The sequence below is a fragment of the Carassius gibelio genome, chromosome A21 (assembly GCF_023724105.1).
Source record: "Carassius gibelio isolate Cgi1373 ecotype wild population from Czech Republic chromosome A21, carGib1.2-hapl.c, whole genome shotgun sequence".
In the NCBI taxonomy this organism is placed as follows: Eukaryota; Metazoa; Chordata; class Actinopteri; order Cypriniformes; family Cyprinidae; genus Carassius; species Carassius gibelio.
In genome coordinates, this window is record NC_068391.1 from 18,216,577 (window position 1) to 18,242,892 (window position 26,316).

Here is a 26,316-nt window from a genome sequence, read left to right on the forward strand (position 1 = left end):
AAAAACAATCCGATGTATAGTTGACATTTGAGGCTTAAAGGGTTAGTTCACCCAAAATCGAAAATTATGTCATTAATAACTCACCCTCATGTCGTTCCAAACCCTTAAGACCTCTGTTCATCTTCGGAAAACACAGTTTAAGATATTTTAGATTTAGTCCGAGTGCTTTCTGTCCCTCCATTTAAAATCTATGTACGGTATACTGTCCATGTCCAGATAGATAATAAAAACATCATCAAAGTAGTCCATGTGACATCAGAGGGTCAGTTCGAATTTTTTGAAGCATCGAAAATACATTTTGGTCCAAAAATAGCAAAAACAATAACTTTATTCAGCATTGGCTTCTCTTGCGCGTCTGTTGTGAGAGAGTTCAAAACAAAGCAGTTTATGATATCCGGTTCGCGAATTAATCATTCGATGTAACTGGATCTTCTTGAACCAGTTCACCAAATTGAACTGAATCGTTTGAAACGGTCCGCATCTCAAATAAGAATTAATCCAAAAATGACTTTAGCTGTTAACTTTTTAATGTGGCTGACACTCCCTCTGAGTTAAAACAAACCAATATCCTGGAGTAATTAATTTACTCAAACAGTACACTGACTGAACTGCTGTGAAGAGAGTACTGAAGATGAACACCGAGCCAAGCCAGATAACGAACAAAAGATTGACTCGTTCTTGAGTCAAGAACCGTTTCTTACGGACGTATCTGATTCGAGAGCCGAGAGCTGATAATACTGCGCATTTGTGATTCAGCATGAAGCAGACTGAAGGGGCGGTCACACTAGACTTTAAACGTGCAAAATTATTTCGGGCGCCGATGCGAATATGGGTGGGAGCAAGATAAAACGGTCTCTCCTCAGTTATCACAACATGGATTAATATGTGCTTGTACTGTGTCTTTTGCGACGGCGTCGGAAGCTACTTATTATATTGCACTTTCTGTATCTCTCTCTATATAAATATATACGCCCTAAGCAATAAAAAATTATAAAACGTCCTCATTCAAATGTACCATCTGTTCCTGTTTCCACTGACACTGCAAACCATGCAGCTTCTTTTTTTATTTTATTTATATAATCTTTTAAATATGTATTACATAAAAAAGGACGCCTTCATTTCTGTACAGTGAGGCCACTCAGTGACGTATCGATCTTACATTTACATTTAATCATTTAGCAGACGCTTTTATCCAAAGCGACTTACAAATGAGAACAATAGAAGCAGTCAGGTCAACAGGAGAGAACAACAACAGTATACAAGTGCCATGACAAGTCTCAGTTAGTCTAGTATAGAACGCATAGCCAGGATTTTTTTTTTTTTTTTAATTAAATGAACAAAGACAAGAAAATGAAAAGTACTGGTGTTAGTAGGTTAAGTGCAGGCGAAAAAGATGAGTCTTCAGACGTTTCTTGAAAATTAGTAAAGACTCAGCTGTACGAATTGGGATTGGGAGGTCATTCCACCAGCTGGGCACAGTCCAGGAAAAGGTCCGTGAGAGTGATTTTGAATTTCTTTGGGATGGCACCACAAGGCGTTGTTCACTTGCAGAGCGCAAACTTCTGGAGGGCACATAGGATTTAACCAGTGAGTTTAGGTAAGTTGGTGCCGTGCCAGTGGTCGTCTTGTAGGCAAGCATCAGTACCTTGAATTTGATGCGAGCGGCTACTGGTAGCCAGTGTAACCTGATGAGGAGAGGAGTAACATGAGCTTTTTTTGGCTCATTGAAGACAACCCTCGCTGCTGCATTCTGGATCATTTGCAGAGGCTTGACAGTACATGTAGGAAGGCCCGCCAGGAGAGCATTACAATAGTCCAGTCTGGAGAGAACAAGAGCTTGGACAAGAAGTTGGGTTGCTTGCTCTGACAGGAAGGGTCTAATCTTCCTAATGTTGTATAAGGCAAACCTGCAGGACCGGGTCGTTGTAGCAATGTGGTCAGTGAAGCTTAATTGATGATCCATCACAACACCTAGGTTTCTGGCTGTCCTCGAAGGAGTTATGGTGGACGGGCCCAGCTGTATAGAGAAGTTGTGATGAATCAATGGGTTAGCTGGAATCACCAGGAGTTCAGTCTTTGTAAGGTTAAGCTGAAGGTGATGGTCATTCATCCAGCTAGAAATGTCACTCAGACAGGCTGAAATGCGAGCAGCTACTGTCGGGTCATCTGGCTGGAATGAGAAGTAGAGTTGGGTGTCATCAGCATAGCAGTGATAAGAAAAGCCATGCTTCTGAATGACAGATCCTAAAGATGTCATGTAGATGGAGAAGAGAAGTGGTCCAAGTACTGAGCCTTGAGGAACCCCAGTAGCAAGGTGGTGTGACTTTGAAACATCACCCCTCCAAGACACACTGAAGGATCTGTCAGAGAGGTAGGACTTAACCCACAGGAGAGCAGTTCCAGAGATGCCCATCTTTCTGAGGGTGGACAAGAGAATCTGGTGATTAACAGTGTCAAAAGCAGCAGACAGGTCCAGCAAGATGAGTACCGAGGATTTTGAAGCTGCTCTTGCTAGTCGCAGGGCTTCAGTAACCGAGAGCAGAGCAGTCTCAGTTGAGTGGCCACTTTTGAAGCCAGATTGGTTGCTGTCCAGGAGGTTGTTCTGTCCAAGGAACATAGAAAGCTGGTTGAACACAGCTCGCTCAAGTGTCTTTGCAATGAATGGAAGAAGGGATACCGGTCTGTAGTTTTCAAGAAGCGCTGGATTTAGAGATGGTTTCTTGAGCAGTGGGCTTACCCGAGCCTGCTTGAATGCTAAGGGAAATGTTCCAGAGTGAAGAGAGGAGTTGATAATGTGAGTAAGTGAAGGTATGACTGAAGAAGAGATCGCTTGAAGGAGGTGAGTGGGGATTGGATCAAGTGGACAAGTAGTAGGATGATTGGACAGGAGAATTTTGGAGACGTCCATCTCTGAGAGTGGGGCGAAGGAGGATAAAGTGTGTGCATCCGTCATTGTGACGTTGTCCTCGGTCTGCGGTGTGGAGAATTGGTCACTGATGGATCTTGTCTTATTTGTGAAGAAAGCTGCAAAGTCGTCCGCTGTAAGAGTCGATGGAGGAGGCGGAGGCGGCGGATTAAGAAGAGAAGAGAAAGTCTTGAATAGTGTCCGAGCATCACTGCAGCTGTTAATTTTGTTGTGGTAGTAGGATGTTTTAGCTGTGAAGACATTTGCAGAGAAGGAAGAGAGGAGAGATTGATACACACTGAGGTCCGTAGAGTTTTTTGATTTCTGCCATTTCCTCTCTGCAGCCCTTAGTTTAGAGCGATGTTCACGGAGAACCTCAGACAGCCAGGGGGCAGATGGGGCAGTGCGTGCTGGTCTAGACAACAGTGGGCAAAAGTTGTCCAAGCAAGATGTTAAAGTGGAGCAAAGAGTGTCCGTAGCACTGTTCGTGTCCAGAGCAGAAAACTGAGAGAATGGTGGAAGAGAGGATGAAACCACAGCAGATAGGCGAGATGGAGAGAGTGAGCCTAGGTTCCGTCGAAAGGTGACCTGCGTTGGAGTGTGTGCCACTTCAGGAGTAAGTGCTAGGTTAGCAGTAATGAGGAAGTGATCAGAGGTGTGCAGTGGAGCAACTGAAGAGGTGTCCACAGAGCAACAGCGCGTGTAGATGAGGTCCAGTTGGTTGCCTGATTTGTGAGTTGCTGTAGTAGACACTAGCTTGAGATCAAATGAGGTGAGCAGAGTTTTGAAGTCAGCAGCCTGGGGTTTATCTAGGTGGATGTTGAAGTCACCAAGCAGTACCAGAGGAGTACCATCTTCAGGAAAGTTTGATAGCAGCACATCCAACTCCTCCAAGAAGTTTCCCAGTTGACCTGGGGGACGATAAATGACCACAAAGTGGATTTTAACAGGGTGGGTTACAGTAATGGCATGTGATTCAAATGAACCAGTACCTGTAGGTGATGGCTGAAGATCAAATTTCCATTCTTTGGATATAAGGAGACCCGTACCTCCACCCCTCCCAGTGGTGCGAGGAGTGTGGGAACAAGTGAAATTAGTGGAGAGGGCTGCAGGGGTGGCAGTATCTTCAGGTTTGATCCAAGTCTCTGTCAGTGCCATGAGGTTGAGACCGGAATGAGTAGCAATAGAAGAAATGAAGTCTGCTTTGTTAACTGCAGACTGGCAGTTCCAGAGACCAACTGGAATAGAGAGCATAGTAGTAGAGGTCAGAGGGACATGGCGTAGGTTTGTCAGACAGGCCTTCCTGCGACATACATAGCGTGCTCTCCGAGTGTTAGTAGTGATAGTAGAGATCTGAAAGCACATAGTGACTACAAGTGTAAGATATATTTGAGAGGCTATACAAAAAAGTAAATAAAGAGAAAAGCAATACTCAAGTGCCCAGTCGGTGTCCTTGCTCGGTGGAGTCGCGCAGGTAGAGTCGATTGTCTTTACACTCGTCGGTCTTCACACGAGGAGGGTTCACACGAAGGTTGCCGCGACCGCTGCCGCGGTGAAACCTAGTGCTTTGTATAAGCCTGATTACCTGTAATTGAAGTCAGCTGGACACGCCTCGCTATTTAGCAGATCGAAACCAGGCAGTCCCGCGATAGGCAAACGCAAAACCAAGCACCACTTTCAGCACGTATTTAACCAGGGTAAGACACACACAATTTAAACCAAAAACTTTTCTAGCAATGATGATCACACACTAGTCTGATGAGAAAACAAGACAAAACACTCACAAGCTGCTGTCCTTCTATGTTGCTCGACTGTTTCTTCTGACAAGTGTTTTACAAACAGCTAATTAAAGTACTTTCACTGGCTTTGGCCACGCCTCGCTATTTAGCAGATCGAAACCAGGCAGTCCCGCGATAGGCAAACGCAAAACCAAGCACCACTTTCAGCACGTATTTAACCAGGGTAAGACACACACAATTTAAACCAAAAACTTTTCTAGCAATGATGATCACACACTAGTCTGATGAGAAAACAAGACAAAACACTCACAAGCTGCTGTCCTTCTATGTTGCTCGACTGTTTCTTCTGACAAGTGTTTTACAAACAGCTAATTAAAGTACTTTCACTGGCTTTGGCCACGCCTCGCTATTTAGCAGATCGAAACCAGGCAGTCCCGCGATAGGCAAACGCAAAACCAAGCACCACTTTCAGCACGTATTTAACCAGGGTAAGACACACACAATTTAAACCAAAAACTTTTCTAGCAATGATGATCACACACTAGTCTGATGAGAAAACAAGACAAAACACTCACAAGCTGCTGTCCTTCTATGTTGCTCGACTGTTTCTTCTGACAAGTGTTTTACAAACAGCTAATTAAAGTACTTTCACTGGCTTTGGCCACGCCTCGCTATTTAGCAGATCGAAACCAGGCAGTCCCGCGATAGGCAAACGCAAAACCAAGCACCACTTTCAGCACGTATTTAACCAGGGTAAGACACACACAATTTAAACCAAAAACTTTTCTAGCAATGATGATCACACACTAGTCTGATGAGAAAACAAGACAAAACACTCACAAGCTGCTGTCCTTCTATGTTGCTCGACTGTTTCTTCTGACAAGTGTTTTACAAACAGCTAATTAAAGTACTTTCACTGGCTATGGCCACGCCTCGCTATTTAGCAGATCGAAACCAGGCAGTCCCGCGATAGGCAAACGCAAAACCAAGCACCACTTTCAGCACGTATTTAACCAGGGTAAGACACACACAATTTAAACCAAAAACTTTTCTAGCAATGATGATCACACACTAGTCTGATGAGAAAACAAGACAAAACACTCACAAGGTGCTGTCCTTCTATGTTGCTCGACTGTTTCTTCTGACAAGTGTTTTACAAACAGCTAATTAAAGTACTTTCACTGGCTTTGGCCACGCCTCGCTATTTAGCAGATCGAAACCAGGCAGTCCCGCGATAGGCAAACGCAAAACCAAGCACCACTTTCAGCACGTATTTAACCAGGGTAAGACACACACAATTTAAACCAAAAACTTTTCTAGCAATGATGATCACACACTAGTCTGATGAGAAAACAAGACAAAACACTCACAAGCTGCTGTCCTTCTATGTTGCTCGACTGTTTCTTCTGACAAGTGTTTTACAAACAGCTAATTAAAGTACTTTCACTGGCTTTGGCCACGCCTCGCTATTTAGCAGATCGAAACCAGGCAGTCCCGCGATAGGCAAACGCAAAACCAAGCACCACTTTCAGCACGTATTTAACCAGGGTAAGACACACACAATTTAAACCAAAAACTTTTCTAGCAATGATGATCACACACTAGTCTGATGAGAAAACAAGACAAAACACTCACAAGCTGCTGTCCTTCTATGTTGCTCGACTGTTTCTTCTTCTACTGGTCCCACAGAATTTGCAGGTCAGAGTTCACCAAACTTGAACTTTGGAACATAGCGAAATGCAAAATTTTTTGCGTGAACTTGCGTTCGCATGCGTATGAATGGAAGTCAATGGAGATAAAAGTGCAGTGTGACCGCCCCGTGAAACACAGAGCGTCTGAACCAATCTGGTTCTTTTGGTTATTGATTCTGAACTGATTCTGTGCTAATGTTATGACCGAAGGCTTGAATCAAGGGCAATCATCGCCAATGATGTCATTATGTTGAGAACAAAAGAACCGGTGAACCATTTCCTTCAACCAGTTTATTTAATCGAACTGTCCGAAAGAACCGGTTCGCGGAAAAGATCCGGTGATCGGGTGATTCCGAAAACCACTGCAACCAGTTCTTGACTCGAGAACGAGTCAATCTTTTGTTCGTTATCTGGCTCAGCTCGGTGTTCATCTTCAGTTCTCTCTTCACAGCAGTTCAGTCAGTGTACTGTTTGAGTAAATGAATTACAAAAGTTAAAAGCTTAAGTCATTTGTGGATTAATGCTTATTGGAGACGTAAAATGTTTCAAACGATTCAGATCAATTTGGTGAACTGGTTCAAGAAGAACCGGTTAAAGAGCCACACAGATGTGAAATCAAAAATTACCTGTATTACAGTGTATGATGTAGCTGTCCATCTGTGTAAACAATGTGCAAATAAGTAAACCAAAAAGTACACAATTTATAAAGTTATTGGCTTCTAAAGTAAGGAGTCGACTCTGAATCGCTGAAACGAGTCGTTATAGATTTCAAATCTTTTGCCCATCTCTATGTACGTCACTAGGAGAACTTTGCATAATAATCTCCGCCTACTGTGTTGGGAGAAACGGAACTCTGACCTGCCCCACCCCCCACACAGACGCTCTGTTTGGTGTGAGAGCATCATGTCGAGGAGACCGTTTGTTTTATTTTCAATGCCAAAGAATGAAGATCAGAAGAACCAATGGCTAAAATTCATTTTCACCACAATACCAGAGCAGTACAACAAATCCCTTTTGTTGTGTTCACAACATTTCACTGATGACTGCTTTTCTAATCTCGGTGAGTACAGCGGGATTTTCAAAGCGTTTGGCCATAAAAGAGGGTTCATTACAAACTTTATTTAGAACAACGAGCATCTCCGAATCACAACGCGAAGTATGATTATGAAGTTATGTGTCTGTTTTCTCCCCAGCGTCTTATCAATATGTGTGCTGTCTGCAGCCTTTGTTTGTGCTGATCGTCATGTACAAACACGTCATTAAAATGAAGTGTAACTCCGTGAATACTCAACGAAGAGACATAAGAGAGATATCTATAGAAAGCTTGACATGTCTGCTTTAAAACTGAACAAGTGCTGCTAACAGATATTCTGTGATAAAGTAATCCATATGAAAACAACGCGATGTCTGTTTTTCATGTCTCCCTTCTAATGTGACCACGCCCCCGCGCTGAACGCTATTCAGATTCAAACTGAAGCACGCGGCTTGAATACACCCACACAGAAGAAAAAGCAGCGAGGCTGTTTAAGTTTTGTATTTTACTGTTTGCTTCGCGATGAGAGGAATAAGACATAATTCACCCCAAACAGATGCTAACGCATAGTTTACCGTGGAGGTGTGTGTGGAACAACCAATCCAAACTGGTTATGTTAGTTGACCAATCAGAACACAGTATGCTACCGAAAGGTGGGGTTTAAGGAAACTGAATCTTTTGAACAGCTTCGCGCGGACCGTTTGGGGATCTCTTAGAATTGAGGTAATTTTAAAATGATATTTTGACAAAATTACAATGTTTTTTAACCTTGGATGGATTTAAACCTAATGTACAGGACTTATAAACAGTGATAGGAAGCTTAGAATTTTCATCTTACTGGCTCTTTAAATCAAATGATTCATTCGCGAACTGGATATGCAGTGCTGTGAATGTGCTCACAACAGACCCGGAAGAGAAGACAATGCTGAATAAAGTCCCGTTGGAACGACATGAGGGTGAGTCATTAATGACATAATTTTCCTTCTTGGGTGAACTAAACTTTTAATACTATAGAAAAGCACTAAAGGTTGTTTTCAGCTTGTTTATTTTCCTAAAAATATGGCATGCAGTTGCATCAAACAATTGTATAAACATCATTCACTGTAAATTGTGATAATCGTAATTAGTAATCGCAGTTACAATTTCAAGGGAATAATCCAAAATTATGATTTTTTTTTGTCATATTTTTTTTTTATTTACCTTTATTTTACCAGGAAATAATCCCATTGAGATTCAGAATCTCTTTTTCAAGGGAATCCTGGCCAAGACGGCAGAATAATAGTTTCATTTTAAAAATACATATACAAACATTTATCAGAAAAATACATTTTGGCAATTTAAACATCATCTCAACATATTCACCAGCAGCACTCAGTAACAGCACATGTGCATTTGGTACTCAAATAGTTCTTTATCCTCATTTTAAAATGTGTCATTGTTGGTAAATAGTCCAATTTTAGCTTATTCTGCAATTTATACCAAGAAAAAGGTGCAAAAACTTTAAAAGCACTTTCACCTAAGACAGTTCGCGTTGGTGGGATATCATACATGATTTGGCCATATGATCTAAGATTACACTTCCTGGTAGTGACTTTTGGAGTCAGAAGAGAACATAAGTAAGGAGGCAGTTTACCAAGTATGGCCTTAAAAAAAAAATAAAAAAAAATAAAAAAAATAATTGATATTAAACATATTGATTTTGGACACTTTCTCTAGAATTCTCTGCATCAACCAGTTAATGTCATAAAATAGCCACTATTACATCACACATACCTTGTATCTGCTGTTGTCATATTCTGTGAAGTCAGAAACGTCGTTAGCATTGAATTAAAAGCTTTATGGAGTCATTTTTCATGTTAAAATGTGACAGTGTATTTGAACTCCTGCGGGATGCACTGTTCTCTGTTCACAACGGCAGAGATGATTTATGACACCAGATGGCTTTTCCTCTGTTTGAACTCTGATTAATCTCACCTTCCAGCACTGCTGTAGAATCACATTCATCTCTTATTTTTTTCTATAGCTTTGCAGATAGAAATATCACCCACTTATTGGCGTAGACAGTTGGCATGTTTACATGCTTGGCCTAATAACTCAGCATTGTGCAAGTCCACATGTGTCTTTTTCACAAATTTTAATGGTTACAGACTATAAGGTTATAAATGTGTACACTGTTTGGAACACCTAGAGTTTTGTCCATTACCATGACTTTTCTCTGCATATAAAGATCTTTTTCTGGGTGCTGATGGATTTTTCAGTGTGTGCATGTTGGGATGTAAACTGTGGAAAAATCTTTTATATCTTGACTCAGTTTTGCAAAGCATTTTTCAGGTTTTTAGAATAATATGTATTTGGCAGTCGGCAGTGTGTTGTTTTGCATGAGAGCTGTAAGAAATGTTTTTTTTGGCCCATGGTGCCTGGTGTCTGAGTTGTGGTTAAGGTTGGGTAAGATGCTCCGCCCAATAGGAATTTAGTAAAATTGAATTATAAAATTAGTAAGCAGTTCCAGTGTCTTCATGCCTGTCAATGTAAAAAAAAAAAAAAATTATATATATATATATATATATATATATATATATATATATATATATATATATATATATATATATATATATATATATATATCAACTTATATTATAAGTTATAAGTTAAATATTATATTTTTAATATTATATATTTTTTTATTACTTAATAATTTCAGTGACATCTGTTTTGTTATAATATAAGTTGTTGTTGTAGACATGAAAATTATGAAATGTACCACCACTTTTTGCAATGGCAAATGGTCTTCACATTATGAAAATCTTTTGTTCATATCAAGACAACAGGGATATATTCAAGATGAACTGTAGAGTAGAATTACACACACACACACACACACACACACTTCAGCACACACACACACGCACGCACACACACAAGCACGCACACACACTTCAGCAACAGAGTTTTCAGAGTTTTACTCACTAGATGAGCAAGTTCAGCTTTTTTCAGCTTAGTTAATTAATAGACGGGAGAGTGAATCTTGCCTAAACAGTCAAGAAAATGTCCTTGTCAAATTTCACTCTAAAATCAAAAGGAAGTTTTGATAAAAAAAAAAAAAAAAGACTATATTCTCTGAAGCCATATACATTATACATTTTGCCTTCATTTATTTTCTGTTATGATACAAATTTACAGGACATGTCCAGAAAATTTGCCAACACTGTATATGACTACATAGCAAAATGAGTTCACGTTATTCTATGACACTGCTGCCTCTCTTGAGCAAAAGCCTCTTACCTATGCACCTATAGGGTGCTTAGGGAGCAATTAGTAGTGTGGCACAGCTCTCCCTACTGCAAATTTCCTCTCTCTTTCTCTGTCTTTCAGCTCACACTGTTAGCAGGGCTAATGGCCAAAATGCCCACAGGCTCACTGGTGTGAGATACATGGCCCTAGAGAGGCAGTCTTGTTATTCTGCCATATTGTTGATTACCCCCTACAGAAGCCTTCTAGCACTATGGTAGATCTGAGAAGCAGTTAGCACATCGCAAGTAGACTACACTTGAGAGGAAGATTTAGATTAACACTTCAGTACTACTGACAAATACAACTTACCTGTTAAAAAAAGATGCATAGGGCATACTTTTTTGATTTTGTGTTCTCTCTGCAAATTGAACCATGACTTTAAAACTGAGGCACATATCGATCAGTCATTTGCTAAACCCCTAATCATAAATAGATTTGTATGTCTTGCTACGAGTTGAAAACCTAGTGAAGCTGGTTCAGGATTCAAAATGAAAATCAGTGATCTGAAAAGAGCTTTGAAAGACCAAATACGTTTTGTAGTTTTTTGGTAGAGCTGTTTCCTCTGTTTCAGTTAAACCAAAAATATCTTTAGAATTCTAAAATAAAAGAGTACTTCAAAATAGTTTTTTTTTTTTCTTCTCTCAGCAGCTCTTTTTTCTTTTGCCTTAAACATTCTGATGGCTTCTCCGATTAAATAGTGTTTGTCTTTTAGATTGTTCTTTGTCCCCTTCAATTTGGGTATCTCCGAAGAGACCCAGCCTAATTGGCACATAGTAAGATACAGTAATTGGAGCTGAACATGGCATTTCTGTCCTACCCCGAGGAGAATTATTTAATTTGTGTCACTTCTCCTTTAATGAAATGGAAAGAGATTTCTAGCCGTCTAGAGAGCCACATTGCCAAACAGTGTTTCTGTGTTAATAGTTGTCGATTTTTTTTTGCCATTTTCAAGAACATTTGTTATGAATATTAATTATTCAGGTAAATCAGACTATAATTAGATTGAACAATTAGCTTCATGCACCGAAGCAGAGTTTTGATTTGGGGAAAAAAAAGTAGGAAATATGACAATATTTTATCATTTAATAAATTATTTTAATATGTGAATTAATCTGCATAAATATATTGGTCAACCACTTGTAAACAGTTTTACAACACTTGCCCCGCCCCTTTGCTCCTACTTATTGGTCAAGGCACAATATTTTTAATTATATTCTAGTAAGTGAGAAATAATTGCATAAATTTGGTCAGCCACTGTAGAGCTAGCATCATTATAACGTCAGAAATGGTGAATGTGTTTTACAGGATTCATATGTTTTTCGGAGAAGCCCAAGTTGCTTGAAGTCCAGTGTTAATTTCCCACAGTCTGTGATGATTTTGGGTGCAATGTTATCTGCTGGTGTTGGTTCATTGTAGGGCTGCAACTAACGATTATTTTAATAATCGATTAATCGGTCGATTCTTTTTACGATTAATCAGCTTCTGTACTTATATTTTAGTTTTGCCCATTTTTTTCTCCAAGTAAATTATTAACAAAGGGTCTTTATCATTCAACAGAGACTTTTTGGAGATTTCATATCCTCATCAAAAGCTTACCTGGAGTTGTATTTTATTATGTGTTAGTAATCCTTTGTCGAACTCTTCTGCAATCAAAACACTGACCCATACGTACTCTAGCAAATTTCACAAGGAGATTTCAAATAATGTTTTCACCATGGCAGTCTTTAGGGCTCTTAAAGAAGTTTAACATCCCGAACAAAGCTTATTAAGGAATCTTTCAGAACATATTTTCACGAAGAATAAGAATAAAACAGAATAAAACTGAAGTAAATTGCATTTTTTTTTCTGTAAACACACAGCTTATACATGGGAAACAGCTTTATAGCTTTTGCTGTGAAATTGTAAACAATCCTTCGAATAAAGTGCCAATTGCATGAAACCTGAATGGAACTCACATTTTGAAGTAAAATCCATCACAAGGTTGTCCAAAAAAAAAAAAAAAAAAAAAAAAAAAAAAAAAGGGAATATTACATTTAAAGTTAATATGAACAAAATTATAAATGCAACACTTTTTTGTTTGAGTTGATCTAAGATCTAAGACTTTTTCTATTTACACGAAAAGTCATTTTCTCTGAAATATTGTTCACAAATCTGTCTAAATCTGTGTTCGTAAGCAATTCTCCTTTGCGAGATAATCCATCCACCATCCACCAATTTTTGGGTTCTGGGGGGGTCCGAAAACCAGACAGTATTAGGTCGGACCACCATTTGCCTCACGCAGTGCAACACATCTCCTTCATTTAGAGTTGATCAGGTTGTCAATTGTGGCCTGTGGATTGTTTGTCCACTCCTCTTCAATGGCTGTGCAAAGTTGCTGGATATTGTCAGGAACTGGAACACGCTGTCGTATACACTGATCCAGAGCATCCCAAACATGCTCAATGGGTGACATGTCTGGTTAGAATGCTGGCCATGCAAGAACTGTTCAGCTTCTAGGAATTGTGTACAGGTCTTTGCAACATGGGGCTGTGCATTATCATGCTGCAACATGAGGTGATGGTCGTGGATGAAAGGCACAACAATGGGTCTCAGGATTTCATCACGGTATCTCTGTACATTTAAAATCAATAAAATGCACCTGTGTTCGTTGTCCATAACAAACGCCTTGCCATACTATTACCCCACTGCCACCACGGGCCACTCGATCCACAACACTGACATCAGCAAACCGCTCACCCACATGATGCCATACATGTTTTATTTAACGTTGTTTGTTTGACTGACTCTATATTATTCTGATAGGTGCGTGAGGCACCTTCGTAATTTTTCATGATACAGATCATTTGAAACTGAAGTGTGTTGACTTATTTTAGAATGAGCATTTGTCATCTTGGTTTCGTTTCTGTGAAATATTTGTAGAGCCCTGCACCACACATAAATTAAACCAACTCGATAGCATATACTCAGTCTTTCCCTCTTTTAATTAAGTTAAATATATTTTGCGTATTCATTTTTTTTATATATCGACTGACTATAATTTAATAAAAAAACAAACAGCTTTTCTTAATTTTAGTTAAACTTCATTTCTGTTGCTTGTCCGCATTTGTATGCCACATTCGTTCTCTCCTCTGACCTTGAAGCTCCCGCGGTTAGTGTTTATGGCACCAGTCCCGGTGTTTTTCTGCTATTTCTTGATGTTGAGAGTTCAGTGTCACACAAAGATTACACTTGACCATGCCTTCTTGTCATTTTCTCTGCTGAATTGAAAATAACAGGATTGTGTCCATGTCACTGATGTAAAATATGTCTGTGCAGTTATATCTGTCATGATCCTGGTTCCCTTTCCCCTTTTCCCCTCCCCTCTCTGATGCTTTTTCTTCTCTTCTCCTACTTTGCACTAATCTTTCTTCTCTCGTTAATCTCCTTCAGCTGCTCCTCATTGCGCTACTCTTTGCGTTTGGCTTCCCGCACCTGTTTCCTCTTCTCCTTTGATTAACACTCCTACTTCTTTCCCTTTCCTCCCTACCTGCCTTGCCAGATTATTCCCCTAAAATACGCTTAACTGGTATGTCTTATCCCCTGTCGTTTGTCCCAGTCTTAGTCCTGTTTGTTCGGGGTGCTGTGAGTGTGAGCCTGGAAGTTTAGCCGCTGCTCGTCTCATGACCTGCCGATCTCTCTCTCTCTACTGCAACCTACTGTGAGGTTGCGGAGCTGTCCACCGTACTCAATCCGCCGGGGCGGCCGGTGGCTTTTGCTTTCTCCTTTTGAACAAGGACGAGTTTTGGTTCCAGTTTTTTCCCTTTGGGATTTTTTCTGTTTGCATTCCCTATTATTCTCAAGCTCCTGTGTTTGATCATTAAAGACAATATTTGCTCCGCGAATTGCTCTCTCTGGTCCTCTTTCCACACGACAATATCAACCATGGAATTCCAGCAGCAGGAAATAGACAAACTATTTTACTCAGGGATTTTTTTCTCTGGTGCTGTTTGGTAAATTCACCTATTAATTTTGATTTAAAATGTTGTTGTAAAGTGCGTTATTGAGATTGTAACGAGTATTATATTCCCCAATTTGTATTAGTAATGTGTTATATTACTGCGTTAAAGGAAAAAGTAATATACTACTGTAATGTGGTTACTTTTGCAATGCATTACTCCAAACACTGATAGTGAGAGAGAGAGAGCGACAGATAGATAGATAGATAGATAGATAGATAGATAGATAGATAGATAGATAGATAGATTTTTAATTACATAGATCAGTTTTTATTGTTAACTTTCAGAATTGAATATATACAGTATACTTTTTACCTGTCCGCCATCTTGTATTTAATTTATGCACTGGCATTCTGGCTTGCCTTCTCTGTGAAGGACATGTGATTTTTCCTTTACATTTCTAAAACAAGCTATCTGCTGTCTAGCTTATGGAACGACATTCACATTCAGGTATGTCCTTAAGATGCTGCCTTAGGAAATGAACAGAGTGAGGCCATATTTTCTTATGAGGGAACAGACTGGCATTGACACTTAACAAATACTAAATAAACACCCTAGTCTTTTCTGTTCCTTTGTCTAATGTGTTACTGTGATTTCCCTCAGCCTCTCCTTAGTGTTTCACCACTGTATGTCTGTAGTAAGTGTGTCTGTAGTAAGTGCTTAGGAACAGATGAAGCTTAAGATTACAAATCCCACAAGGTTTTTTCAGTTAATCTTAGACACTCTGAAATTCTGGGCGGGAGGAGAGGGTCATTTAGAAAACAGATGTCTGAGATATTATTTATCTATTAAAAATAAAAGCTAGATATCTTTTCTTAATGGTCTGTGGTTAGTCTTGTCACTCATCTCATAACAAAGTTGCTCTGAGAAAATGAGTCTTCCGCCATCTGAAGCTCAGGGATGCATTGATTTACTTATTGACTGACATCACACTGCTTTGTGAGAACCATTGTTATGCAGCAAGAGTAGATGAAACTGAGAATCTCAGAACCCCTGAGGAAACTGTGACGGATGGGCTGCTCACACATATAGAGTGGAAAGTGGTCTGGCTGTGTTTGTAGCCAATTGTTGCAGTTGCGGAGGCAGCAGGACAATGCTAGGAACACAGCAGTCTCATTGGACCACAGTATTACAGAATACTCATAATGAAAGCACAGGGATGCTAAGATAGATTCCTTTTATGTTGTTTTGTTTTTATGCAAAAAAAAAAGACAATTGAGAATTTTATTTATACTAAACTGCATCGACATTGGGGAAAAAGTGGCATTGTCCAGCTCAAGTCTTATAGTCTTTAGATTTTGACCTTGGTCACATATTGAAAGTGCCTTTTAACGCCACTCACTGGACATTTTAGTTTGAAACTGCCGTGATTTGCGCAGTAAGATATTAGGCAATATTAGTGTTGCAGAAACATAGCCCCAGGCACATATTTCCAAAGAACTGAGATTTATTGTCACTATATGGTTAGAAAAGGTGAATTTAATTTAAAGGATTCATAGGTTATATCCCCTAAAATAGGTGTCCTTAATTGTATTTAATAAGTGTAGTGTACGCAAAATGTTTTAAAAGTATATTTTTAAAAAAAGTCTTAGGGTTATGTAAATAATCCGGTTCCTTGAGATGGGAATGAGTCACGGGAGGCCAACATAGGTCCTGGAAAGCCACAGAGTTCAGCTCCAACTCAATAAAATGCACATGAACAAGCTAATCAAGGTCTAAGGATTCCTAGAAAGCTACAGGACTGTGGCTCTCCAGGACATGTATTTGAATGTACATTGCGCTCAATCCATTTATTTTTGAGCCTTTCTTGCGGTCGCTTGCCAGGTGGGCTGAGGCGGGAGGCAGTCTTGGCTACCGAGTCATCATGGCTCCGCATGACAAGCGCTGTCAGCCCGTGTTTTAAATAATTTGAACGTTATGGAGTCATTATGTGAGCTGAATACAGGTTCCTCTATTACCTTGACACCTTGATGTAAAGATTTGGGAAGAGCGGAATGACTCACTGGAGGGGTGTTATGACCCATGATGATTCGTCCATTGAGTGTTCCCTAAGCGAACTTGCGGTTTCTCACATGACCAAGCTAAACTCAGTGTGGATTTGGCACAATTCATAACCTCCTCGTATGCATGGCTGACCAAGGAAGCAAATTGATATTTTCATATTTTCATGTCACACCCTCCCAATAGATATAGATCTTCAGAGCACAACACAGCTCTTCAGAGCTAGACGCAGCCATCACCATGTAATTCCCATGATCGAAGCAGCCATGTTGCCTCTGTGGACACACAGTCTGAATATGTGGGGTGCAGATGTTTGACCACTGTCTCTCAAGAAGAGGGCCAAGTGGGAATGGAGATTCTTCACTGCAAACTTGTCACAGATCGTGTGCATCATCCATACACAGTATCACAACTCCCTCGAAACATAACTGTACTTGGAAATGATATAATATTCATTAAATAAATAGGTTACTTGAAGGGATAGTTCACCCAGTGTGGTGGACCTTGATATGGTGGACCTCAATGACCGGAAGTACCTGGTAGTAAGGTTCACTTGAGAAAAAAGTAAAATTTGTGGTATCCAAGAGGAGACCAATTTGTTCATTCAGCATAATGTGGTTGCATTAAAAAACATGTTCCAGATCTGTCTCTTCCATATAAATAAAATAAAATGAATTTTTAACTAGGAAAGTTGAGCAGGAGTTTAAAAGCCTGGGTATACTGGGGGTATACACACACACACACACACACACACACACACACACACACATATATATAGTAGGAGTTCACTTGAGTTCATCTGAACTCTTTCAGCTCTGCAATAAACATGTCTTTTATGACATTATTTATTTAATCTCTTTATATACAGCCATGCTTTATTTAGTTAGCAAAGCTGGGAAACCAGTACCAGACATATTATAATCTGAAAAAAAGAAAAAAATCTGTCCTGGTCCTGCGTATCGGAATACAGTGCCTGATAGACAAGAAGTAAATTAAATTAAATTATGGTTATTATAAATGCATCTTTGGGGAACAATCAAAAGCGTTACCAAGGTTCTAACTAGGAGAGACACTTTCAAACATGGAGTCAAAGAAGATGGCACATGGTGACCTGAACTGCAGAACATTCAGGTGGGAGAAAGCCATGCAGTATTTATAAAAAATCAGTGGAGAGGCATGGGGAATGTTATATAAGCATGATGAGAAAACAATAGAGTGGAGAAACAGGAGTATGAAAGTGGACAGACTCAACTGAAAAAAAAAAAAAAAAATTAAAATGCAGCAGCACATCTGTGTAGTGTTATTGATGTCTGGAGAGAAGAAAGAAATCTCTTTTTTTCTGTTTTTTTTTTTTTTTTTGACATGGTGCATGATATCAGGTTTTTGGGGCATGTAACATGGTGCTATCGCAGCATGCTTCAAAGTTAATTGGATTATAGTGTATACCATAGGAACATCAACCAACATGGTATTTTTAAAGTGTGTGGTTTCTGTGTCATTATAGTATGAACTAAGGTAAATTAAGTAAGCAATTTTTTCCTCCCTGAAACTCTCTCTTTTTCCGGGCGTTAGTCCCGCAGTGCAGGTTCTGGCAATTGGCACAATATTCGCCACTTGGTTTAGTCTGAGGCATCGTCGGGGACAATGCCGCAGGTCCGCATGTTTGCATGTCATTCCGAATGTGCTTCATCCATTTCTTTTTGGGCCTTCCTTGCGGTCGCTTGCCTGGCGGGCTGAGGCAGGAAGCAGTCTTGGCCACCGAGTCATCCACATGACATGGCTGTACCATCACAGGTGCTCTGTAATTGGGGCGATGCCAATGGCCTGTCTGAATTCCTCGTTCTGCACATGGTCGAGCAGGGTCAAGCCGAACGCCCATCGCCATGGCGTGCATAGTGTTTTCGTGCTTTGCTGTAGCAGGCCAGCATGCAATGGGGCACATGACCATTTTGTATATCTTCGACTTCAGGTGGATCGGCATCTTCCTTTCTCAAAGCAAACCCATCACTCGCCGCCGTTTGAGCCACACAGCATTCACCCGTGCTCGTGCATCAGGCAGTGAGTCGCAATCTGTGAAGTTAGCGAACAACTATGTCCAAGGGTGTGGTTGTTGGATCAGGCCTGCAGTCACTGTGTCCATACATGATGAATAGCAGGGGTGAGAGGGCAGATCCCTGGTGGATGCCGACGGAGATATCGAATCACCCAGTCGATGTAGGCCTTGGGGAAACCATGAGACAGTGAGTGGCAGATCAGGTCGTGTGGGATACGATCGAATGCCTTCTCCAGATCAAGGAAGGCAAGGTGGACAGTCTTGTTCTTTTCACAATGTTGCTTCATGAGAAGATGCGGTGCATAGATGGTGTCCATCGCAGATTGTGATAATGTCTCGCAGGCGCTGATCGATGACACGCTCATCTTCATTGCGTTGCCGAGGAGGCAAATTGGCTGTTAGTTGGTGCACTCAGCGACGTCGCCCTTGCCTTTCCAGATGGGCACTGTGGTGCTTGTCCTCCAGCCTTTGGGAATGGCACCGTCACGATGCCACTTTTGAACAAGTCAGCAAGCAGTTCCACGCCTCAACTGGAATATCATCGGGGCCTGATGCATTTCTGTTCTTCATTTTCTCAATCGCTCTCACCATCGGCAATGGGGCTGTGCAATGGTTCCACGCTTGGTATGGGTGGGTGCGGAAATTCGACATTGCTGATATCGCTAAAGTACGCGCTCCAGTGATAGAGCATGGCGAGTGGATCGCAGAGGACCTGATGGTTGGCATCCCTGATTTGGATGACCTGGCCGATATCTTGGGTGGCTCGGTGGTGTGTGTATGCAGACGATAGATATTGTTGGTGCCTCCAGAGGTGTCCAACGTTTTGTATAACTGCACATAGTAAGCGGCCCGCTTGGCCATGGATTTCCGCATTTGATATTCACGTCGGTCGGCATCATGCCTGGTCACCCGCTATTGCTTTTAAGCATGCTTCTTCTTGGAAATTGTCTCCCTAAAACTCTCTGTCTGCTATTAATTGTCAAACTCAAATAACTGGTTAAATACCAATGTCATTGTGTCATCTTGTTGTTGTTTCTTATAGATATTTCTAGATATTAAGATACATTTGACTAACATTTAGCTTATTCAGGTCAAGACCCATTTTTACATAATTTGTATTATTTCATTACACTATTTTATTAATTATTACATTATTTTATTTAACTAATGGCTTTTTTTTCTGATGAAATGTATTTACATAATATCACATTTGTTCTTGTGAATGATTGTACAGAAAACACTGAAGAATAATGAAAGATAAGTCTAGACAATGTTATCAGAATTTTTGTCCATGCAGCAGTAATAAATACAGACTTTTACTCAGTCTTAATTTTTATAGAAAACAAAGTGGAATATAGACTTTTGCTTGTGAATGTCTAACTTGGTATTTTAAGTGCTTTACACAAAGCATAGAATGTATTTTAATTAATTTGACCAGGTAAACTCTGGTGAAACCTGGAATTATTTCATCCATTATATAATATTAACCTGATACAGTTCTGAATCTATTGGTGTAATATTTTTTTTCCATCTGTACATCCATCTCTACATCTTTGGATGCTATGATTTTATTTATAATAAACGTCTATAGTCTCTATACATGCAGAATCAGCATACAGCATTAATACTCCAAGCACTCCAAAGAAGATGAGCCTATTGAATAAATCCACCCTGGGGATTATGGTTTTCTGAACATAGATTAATCTGACCACAAAAAAAGCAACACTGGGGACCTAGAAAAACTTTGTGGAGGTGACAAACAGGAAAACAGCTGGTGGTATGTCTTGTGTGACACAAAAACATTGACATTGGAGTATGAAAAGAACCTAATTTTATTTCAATTTTGTCCTCTGGGCTTTCTTTTATTGTGGATTGGGATGAATTTTTTTTTATTTTTATTTATTTATTACAGACTATTTTAATGGAGACAGATTAATAATAAAATTAATGACAGTATTAAAAATTATTAATGAATAATTATTATTTTATTTGTCCTGCAAACAACAGCAGGTGCTCAGAGTGAAATGAAATAAAATGAGTTATATTTAAATACTTTTCACATGAAACCATAGCCAAATTTCATGAAAAATAAAATAAATAAAAAACCTTGAAAATGTCCCATTGGGGCATGGCTTAAAACACTAAAGTGGTTCAAATCTAGATGCTACTCAGAGCGTGAAAGGCACCCAGCCATTTTGGCTCTTGTCCCACCGCTTAGCAACATGCTACAAATGGGGCCAATTTTGGCCAAGGACATCAGACTGTACACTTGTTTAATCTGTGATAAGAGAATTAATAAATGGAGAGAGAGAAAAACAGATAACAGTTGTATGATTCTAAAATTAATCTAGTTGATATTGTGATATTTTGCATTTTACCTCACTTTTCGTTTCCATCAGTCATCTCTAGTAATGTTGTTCTTAACTAGTGATCTGCTTAACTGTGTGCTTCCATATCCTAAAAAGAGATAGAAAATAGATCCTCACAAGTAACAGATCTGAAATGCTCTTATAGCCACCCTGTGAAGTGCATGTACAGTTGATTTCCATAGGGTTTGACATTAGCATGATGATAAGCTAACAACATGAAAATCTAATAATGTGACAAAACAAATATATAACACATATACACTCACCTAAAGGATTATTAGGAACGCCTGTTCAATTTCTCATTAATGCAATTATCTAATCAACTAATCACACTGCAGTTGCTTCAGTGCATTTAGGGGTGTGGTCCTGGTCCTGGTCAAGGAACGAATGGAAAGCTAATGGAATTATATATATATATATATATATATATATATATATATATATATATATATATATATATATATATATATATATATATATATATAATCTTGACTATTTGCTAGAAGGGCACAGTAATGAACTTTGTCTTTTTTTTATACATATACAGGTGAGCATCCTCATCATACTGGCCCTGGCCTTCCTGGCCTGTATAGTGTTTCTGGTAGTGTACAAAGCCTTTACCTATGACCACACCTGCCCTGATGGCTTTGTGTATAAGGTGAGTAGATGAACACAACGTTTCTTCATTTATTAACCTGTTAACTGTCACTCAGATGTTTAAAAGTCCATGATCCAAACCTATTTCTTTATAATTCATGACTTAAAACATATTGTAACATGACTTTGATGTACCATTTACATGTTAATGCAGTGTTTGATTTTAAAATGGGTTTCAAAGGATGAATTTTGAGATTTTAAGTTTTCAAGTGATATATAATTTCTGATTTCTAAAGTGTGATAGAGAAAAAGGCAACAAAGACTTTTTTTTGACATAGGTCAGAACTCCTGTTATGATGTAGGTTTTTGAGGTGCACTCTTGACATAAATTAATCTATTACTTTCCCTGCATAATTTGTAACAGAAAAAAAAGATTCGTAGACCTTTCCAACGATATATACTTTGTCATGATAAGATAAGGATTTAATTGTAATAGGGGTGTGCAGTGCAAGTTCACAATAAAACCTAATTTGGTCACTTTCTGTAATTCTCCACGGCATATTTGAAGTTGTATGCAAGGAAAATATAACTAATGAATGAATATGGGGCCGTTCACATATCGTTCCTAAAAACGCGCGGAAAACGCTAGGCGCGCCGCTTTCTCATTCTTTCCAAAGCGCTGGGGCAGATGTGCTCTTGAGGCGTCTGCCGTTGCTAAGCAATAATGACGTGCTCTCTCCATGAAGACGCCGAAATTTCAGCAAAGGATAAATGGATTTGCAGCACTAAAAATCGCTTGCAGTAGCTCTGCTACTAAATTTATTTCAAAATGGCAATCCATATACAGCTATGATCAGCTGTTCCTTCATCTTGGCTGAGCTTTCAACGTTGTAACGGGAAAGGATGAAGCTGAATGTTTAGTTCTTGTGACATGACCTGCGGTGCGCTTGCGGAATTCTGAAAAGTTGAAATGTTTTTAACTCGATGCGGTGCGGACGTGCCTGGAAAAAACGGGCATGTCGTACCCACTGATATATAGATCAGTGGTCGCACCGCGTCGCTTCCATTATGGACGCGCATACCGCGCACTTACATTGGAAATAACGAACTTGAGCACGCAAAAGATGCAATATGTGAACGGCCCCTAAGAACTGCAGTCTTCTACAGTACTTCAAATATGCCGTGGAGAATCACAGAAAGTGACCGAATTCAAGAACATTGTTGCGGCATCTCTCAAGCAACGAATAAACACCGCTAACTTGGAGAATGCAGTGAAAACTCCTCTTCTCGCGTCTGCCCTAGACCCTTGGTACAAGCATCTCAGGTTTCTTGATTAAAAACATGAGAGAAGTAAGAAAAAAAAAACTTTTTTGAACATTATCAGAACATTTTCCTTGATGCTAGTGGTGCGGATGCACGATGAAGAGGATACAATGCCCACTCGTCGGAAAAGGCTGAGCCAGTTCTTCAGCGATGATTACAGAGCGTGGGAACAGTTCTTGCTGGAGCCATGTATTCCACCAGATGAGGATCCCATCCAGTGGTGAAACGAAAACACGAAGCGATTCACAAAACTTATTCGCTTAGCACACCGTTATTTGTGAGTCCCGCCAACGTCTGTGCCTTCAGATCGCGTTTTCTCCGTGACCTTATTATTATTATTATTATTATTATTAACAGACTAAGGAGCCGACTTTCCCGATCATGTTTACATGCACATATTTCTTAACAAGAACATGTAAAACAATAAAAAAAAAGATTTGATCACAGTTTAAAAGTTTAAAAGTTAAGTGTAGGCTACATTCTACAATAGCCTAATTGCTGCAGGCTGCTTTATGTTTTTTCTTTGTTCATTTTATATATATATATATATATATATATATATATATATAATATATATATATATATATTTTTTTTTTTTTTTATTATTATTATTTTTTTTTTAATCTGTAATTTTGTTTGTTTGCACGCATTGTTAAAGGTTTTTAGCTACAAAACACAATGTGTAATGTCCAAGCTTATTGTGTGTAAGCTTGTTCAAAATGACGGAAACAATAAATGTTTCTGAAAAATAACGTCTGTCTCATTAAACTTAATTTTAATAAACAAATATTTGAATATTTATTTATTTATAGATAAATACTGCATACATACACTGATGATAAATTCATATAATTGTTACAAAAACTGTAGTACAAATGCTTACTTTGTTTTCAGACTAAATTAAAGGCCAAAAAGTCCAAATTTAAGGCCACAATGTACACTTTCATGACTACAGGTACACAGAGTGTCATTCAACTGTCATTTAGCATTATTGACACACTGTTTTCCTAATGAATGTTGTTCAGTTGCTTTGACGCAATGTATTTTGTTTAATGCGCTATATAAATAAAGGTGACTTGACTTGACTATAGTACACTTTTTAAAAGTGTGCATTGTCAAATTAAAATTTTTACTTTTAAGTCAATTTAAAATAATTTTTCATTAATCATCATTCTTGAACATAGTTTTAAATGTAGTACGTTACTTGATGTTGCTTTTATAGTTAATATTTTCAAATGTACTAAATTGTAACTTCCTCATTACAGATGTATAATTACAGTACAGTTTCAGTAGAAAAAACTCTTACGTATATTTTAGTTTACCATAAATATAGTGCATTTTAACCATATTTCAAACACATCTGAAGTAATTATGAGATTACATATAAAGATATTTTGTATATCTGCTTAAATAATTACTACATTAATGTATAAAGAATAATAGAGATGTGTGTGATGCACATTTGCCACGTTGAAGCATTGAAATAATGCAACTGAATTAATAATACTGTTCATATGCTGACATCAAATTTTGAGTAACATTCATAGCTCTAATATTACATATTCCCGACTTTTCCTACAGCACAAGCGCTGCATCCCTGCCTCACTGGAGGCCTACTACACTGCCCAGGACACCAACAGCCGTGGCCGCTTTTACACCATCATCAGCCACTACAGCATGGCCAAGCAGACCACCTCCCGCTCCGTTTCTCCATGGCTTCCCGCTGGAAGTTCCCAGCATGATGTCAAGCCTCCCAACACAGACAGCCAATGAGATTCCCCACACTGCTTTTTAAAGAGTTGTTATTATGTTCACCTGCATCATGCAATTCCCTAATTACCCAATATTTCCACCAGCTCATTTGTTTCTTTTATGACCTGTGTTTAATTTTTAACTGCATAGTTTCAGTCTTATATTCATTAATTTGTATTTATTATTATTTAATTTTGTTGTAAATTTTTTTGTTTTTAATACTTAACTATTGTTTGTACAAAGGCATGACTCTGGAATGTTGTCGAGCAGTTTTACCACAATGTCTGTAAGTGTCAATGATCCATTTTGAAAACAGAATACCCATAAGCCCCTTATGTAGTTAGGTAACAGCAATTTTGAAAGGCATGATAAAACAGGGAGTTTTGTGCTTTTATTTCTGAAATGGCAGAAAATATACATACATGCTCACATTAGATTATGAAAACAGACACCCTACTTGTTAGACTCATTTTTATGTACAACCTATTACAACATGTTAATGAAATATTGATATAGGCCATCAATAAAATGGCAAAAGAACAAATTGTACTGTACAGAATGTTATGGTTCCTACTTTGAACCTCGATGTAAATAACTCCTGAGAGCAATTACCCATGATGTGTATGTTCGTCAGACACATTGTAATAATCTCACGGTTTCTCAATGGATGGAGGTGTTTAGAGCTTTGCGACTTGCTTTAGATGGTGTCTATGCTTGCATTTAACCAGAGGCGAAACCTTGGACGCCTGAGATGATTGGTGAAATGTCTCATCTGAATTTCTGCCAAAGCTTGATTTTCTGCTATGTTTGGCCACAAGTGTGCTCTTTTTCCATTTTTATATTTGTTGTCAGAAAAAAAAAAAAAAAAAAGATTTTTGAAATCTTGTGCTGTTGTTAGTTGAGATGTAGCAAAGCCTTGAGTATTTTTGATTGTGTATCCTTTAGGTTCAAACTAATAAAGATATTCACGGTGTCCAATTGTTGAATCGTTTGGCTCTTATTGCATCTTTTGGTTCTTTTTGAATAGTAGATTAGCACTGTGTGTGTATATAATAAAATCAAGGTTCAATGTAGTATTTATTGTCTTCCTTAGGAGAAATTAGTTTTGTATAAGAGAACTGCTGCAACATACACACACGACATTAACAACCATTCTATTTCTATAATCCTACATCATAAAACAATACCATTTAAATAAATTAAGTAGGTTAAAAAACACACAAACATTAAGCAAACTTTATTTAAAATACATTAAACTGTAAAACATTTTATTTAGTTGCATTTAATTAACATTTTGTGTCCAAAATCAGTTAGTATAGAGTACTTTTTTCACTAGGACAAGTCATCAAATAAATTTAAAGAAAAACACAGACATCTTATAACAAATAATAAAAGACTATAGTTTGCTGTCATAATGACTTTATTTGGTATGGTCTGTTTGATTTCACACATCACATACTACAGCGCTCCAAAAGTGCACTACTGTTATGCTATTTGTTTTTTCTGAGATAGTCCTATATTCTGTTCAGTTTTACTGTATATAAAGGAACAACATGGATATTTAGCT

At 38.7% G+C, this 26,316-nt stretch overlaps 1 protein-coding gene across 1 annotated transcript in view; it reads left to right on the top strand.

Moving 5' to 3' along the window:
• LOC127942033 (neuronal vesicle trafficking-associated protein 2-like) overlaps positions 1–25,727 on the top strand; it is a 36,343-nt gene extending 10,616 nt beyond the window's left edge. The window contains exons 4-5 of the mRNA XM_052537560.1: positions 21,625–21,735; positions 24,579–25,727. Coding sequence (XP_052393520.1) covers positions 21,625–21,735; positions 24,579–24,770 — 303 coding nt within the window. The 3' untranslated portion in view covers positions 24,771–25,727. The remainder of the gene's footprint in view (positions 1–21,624; positions 21,736–24,578) is intronic.
• The last annotated feature ends 589 nt before the right edge of the window (positions 25,728–26,316 follow it).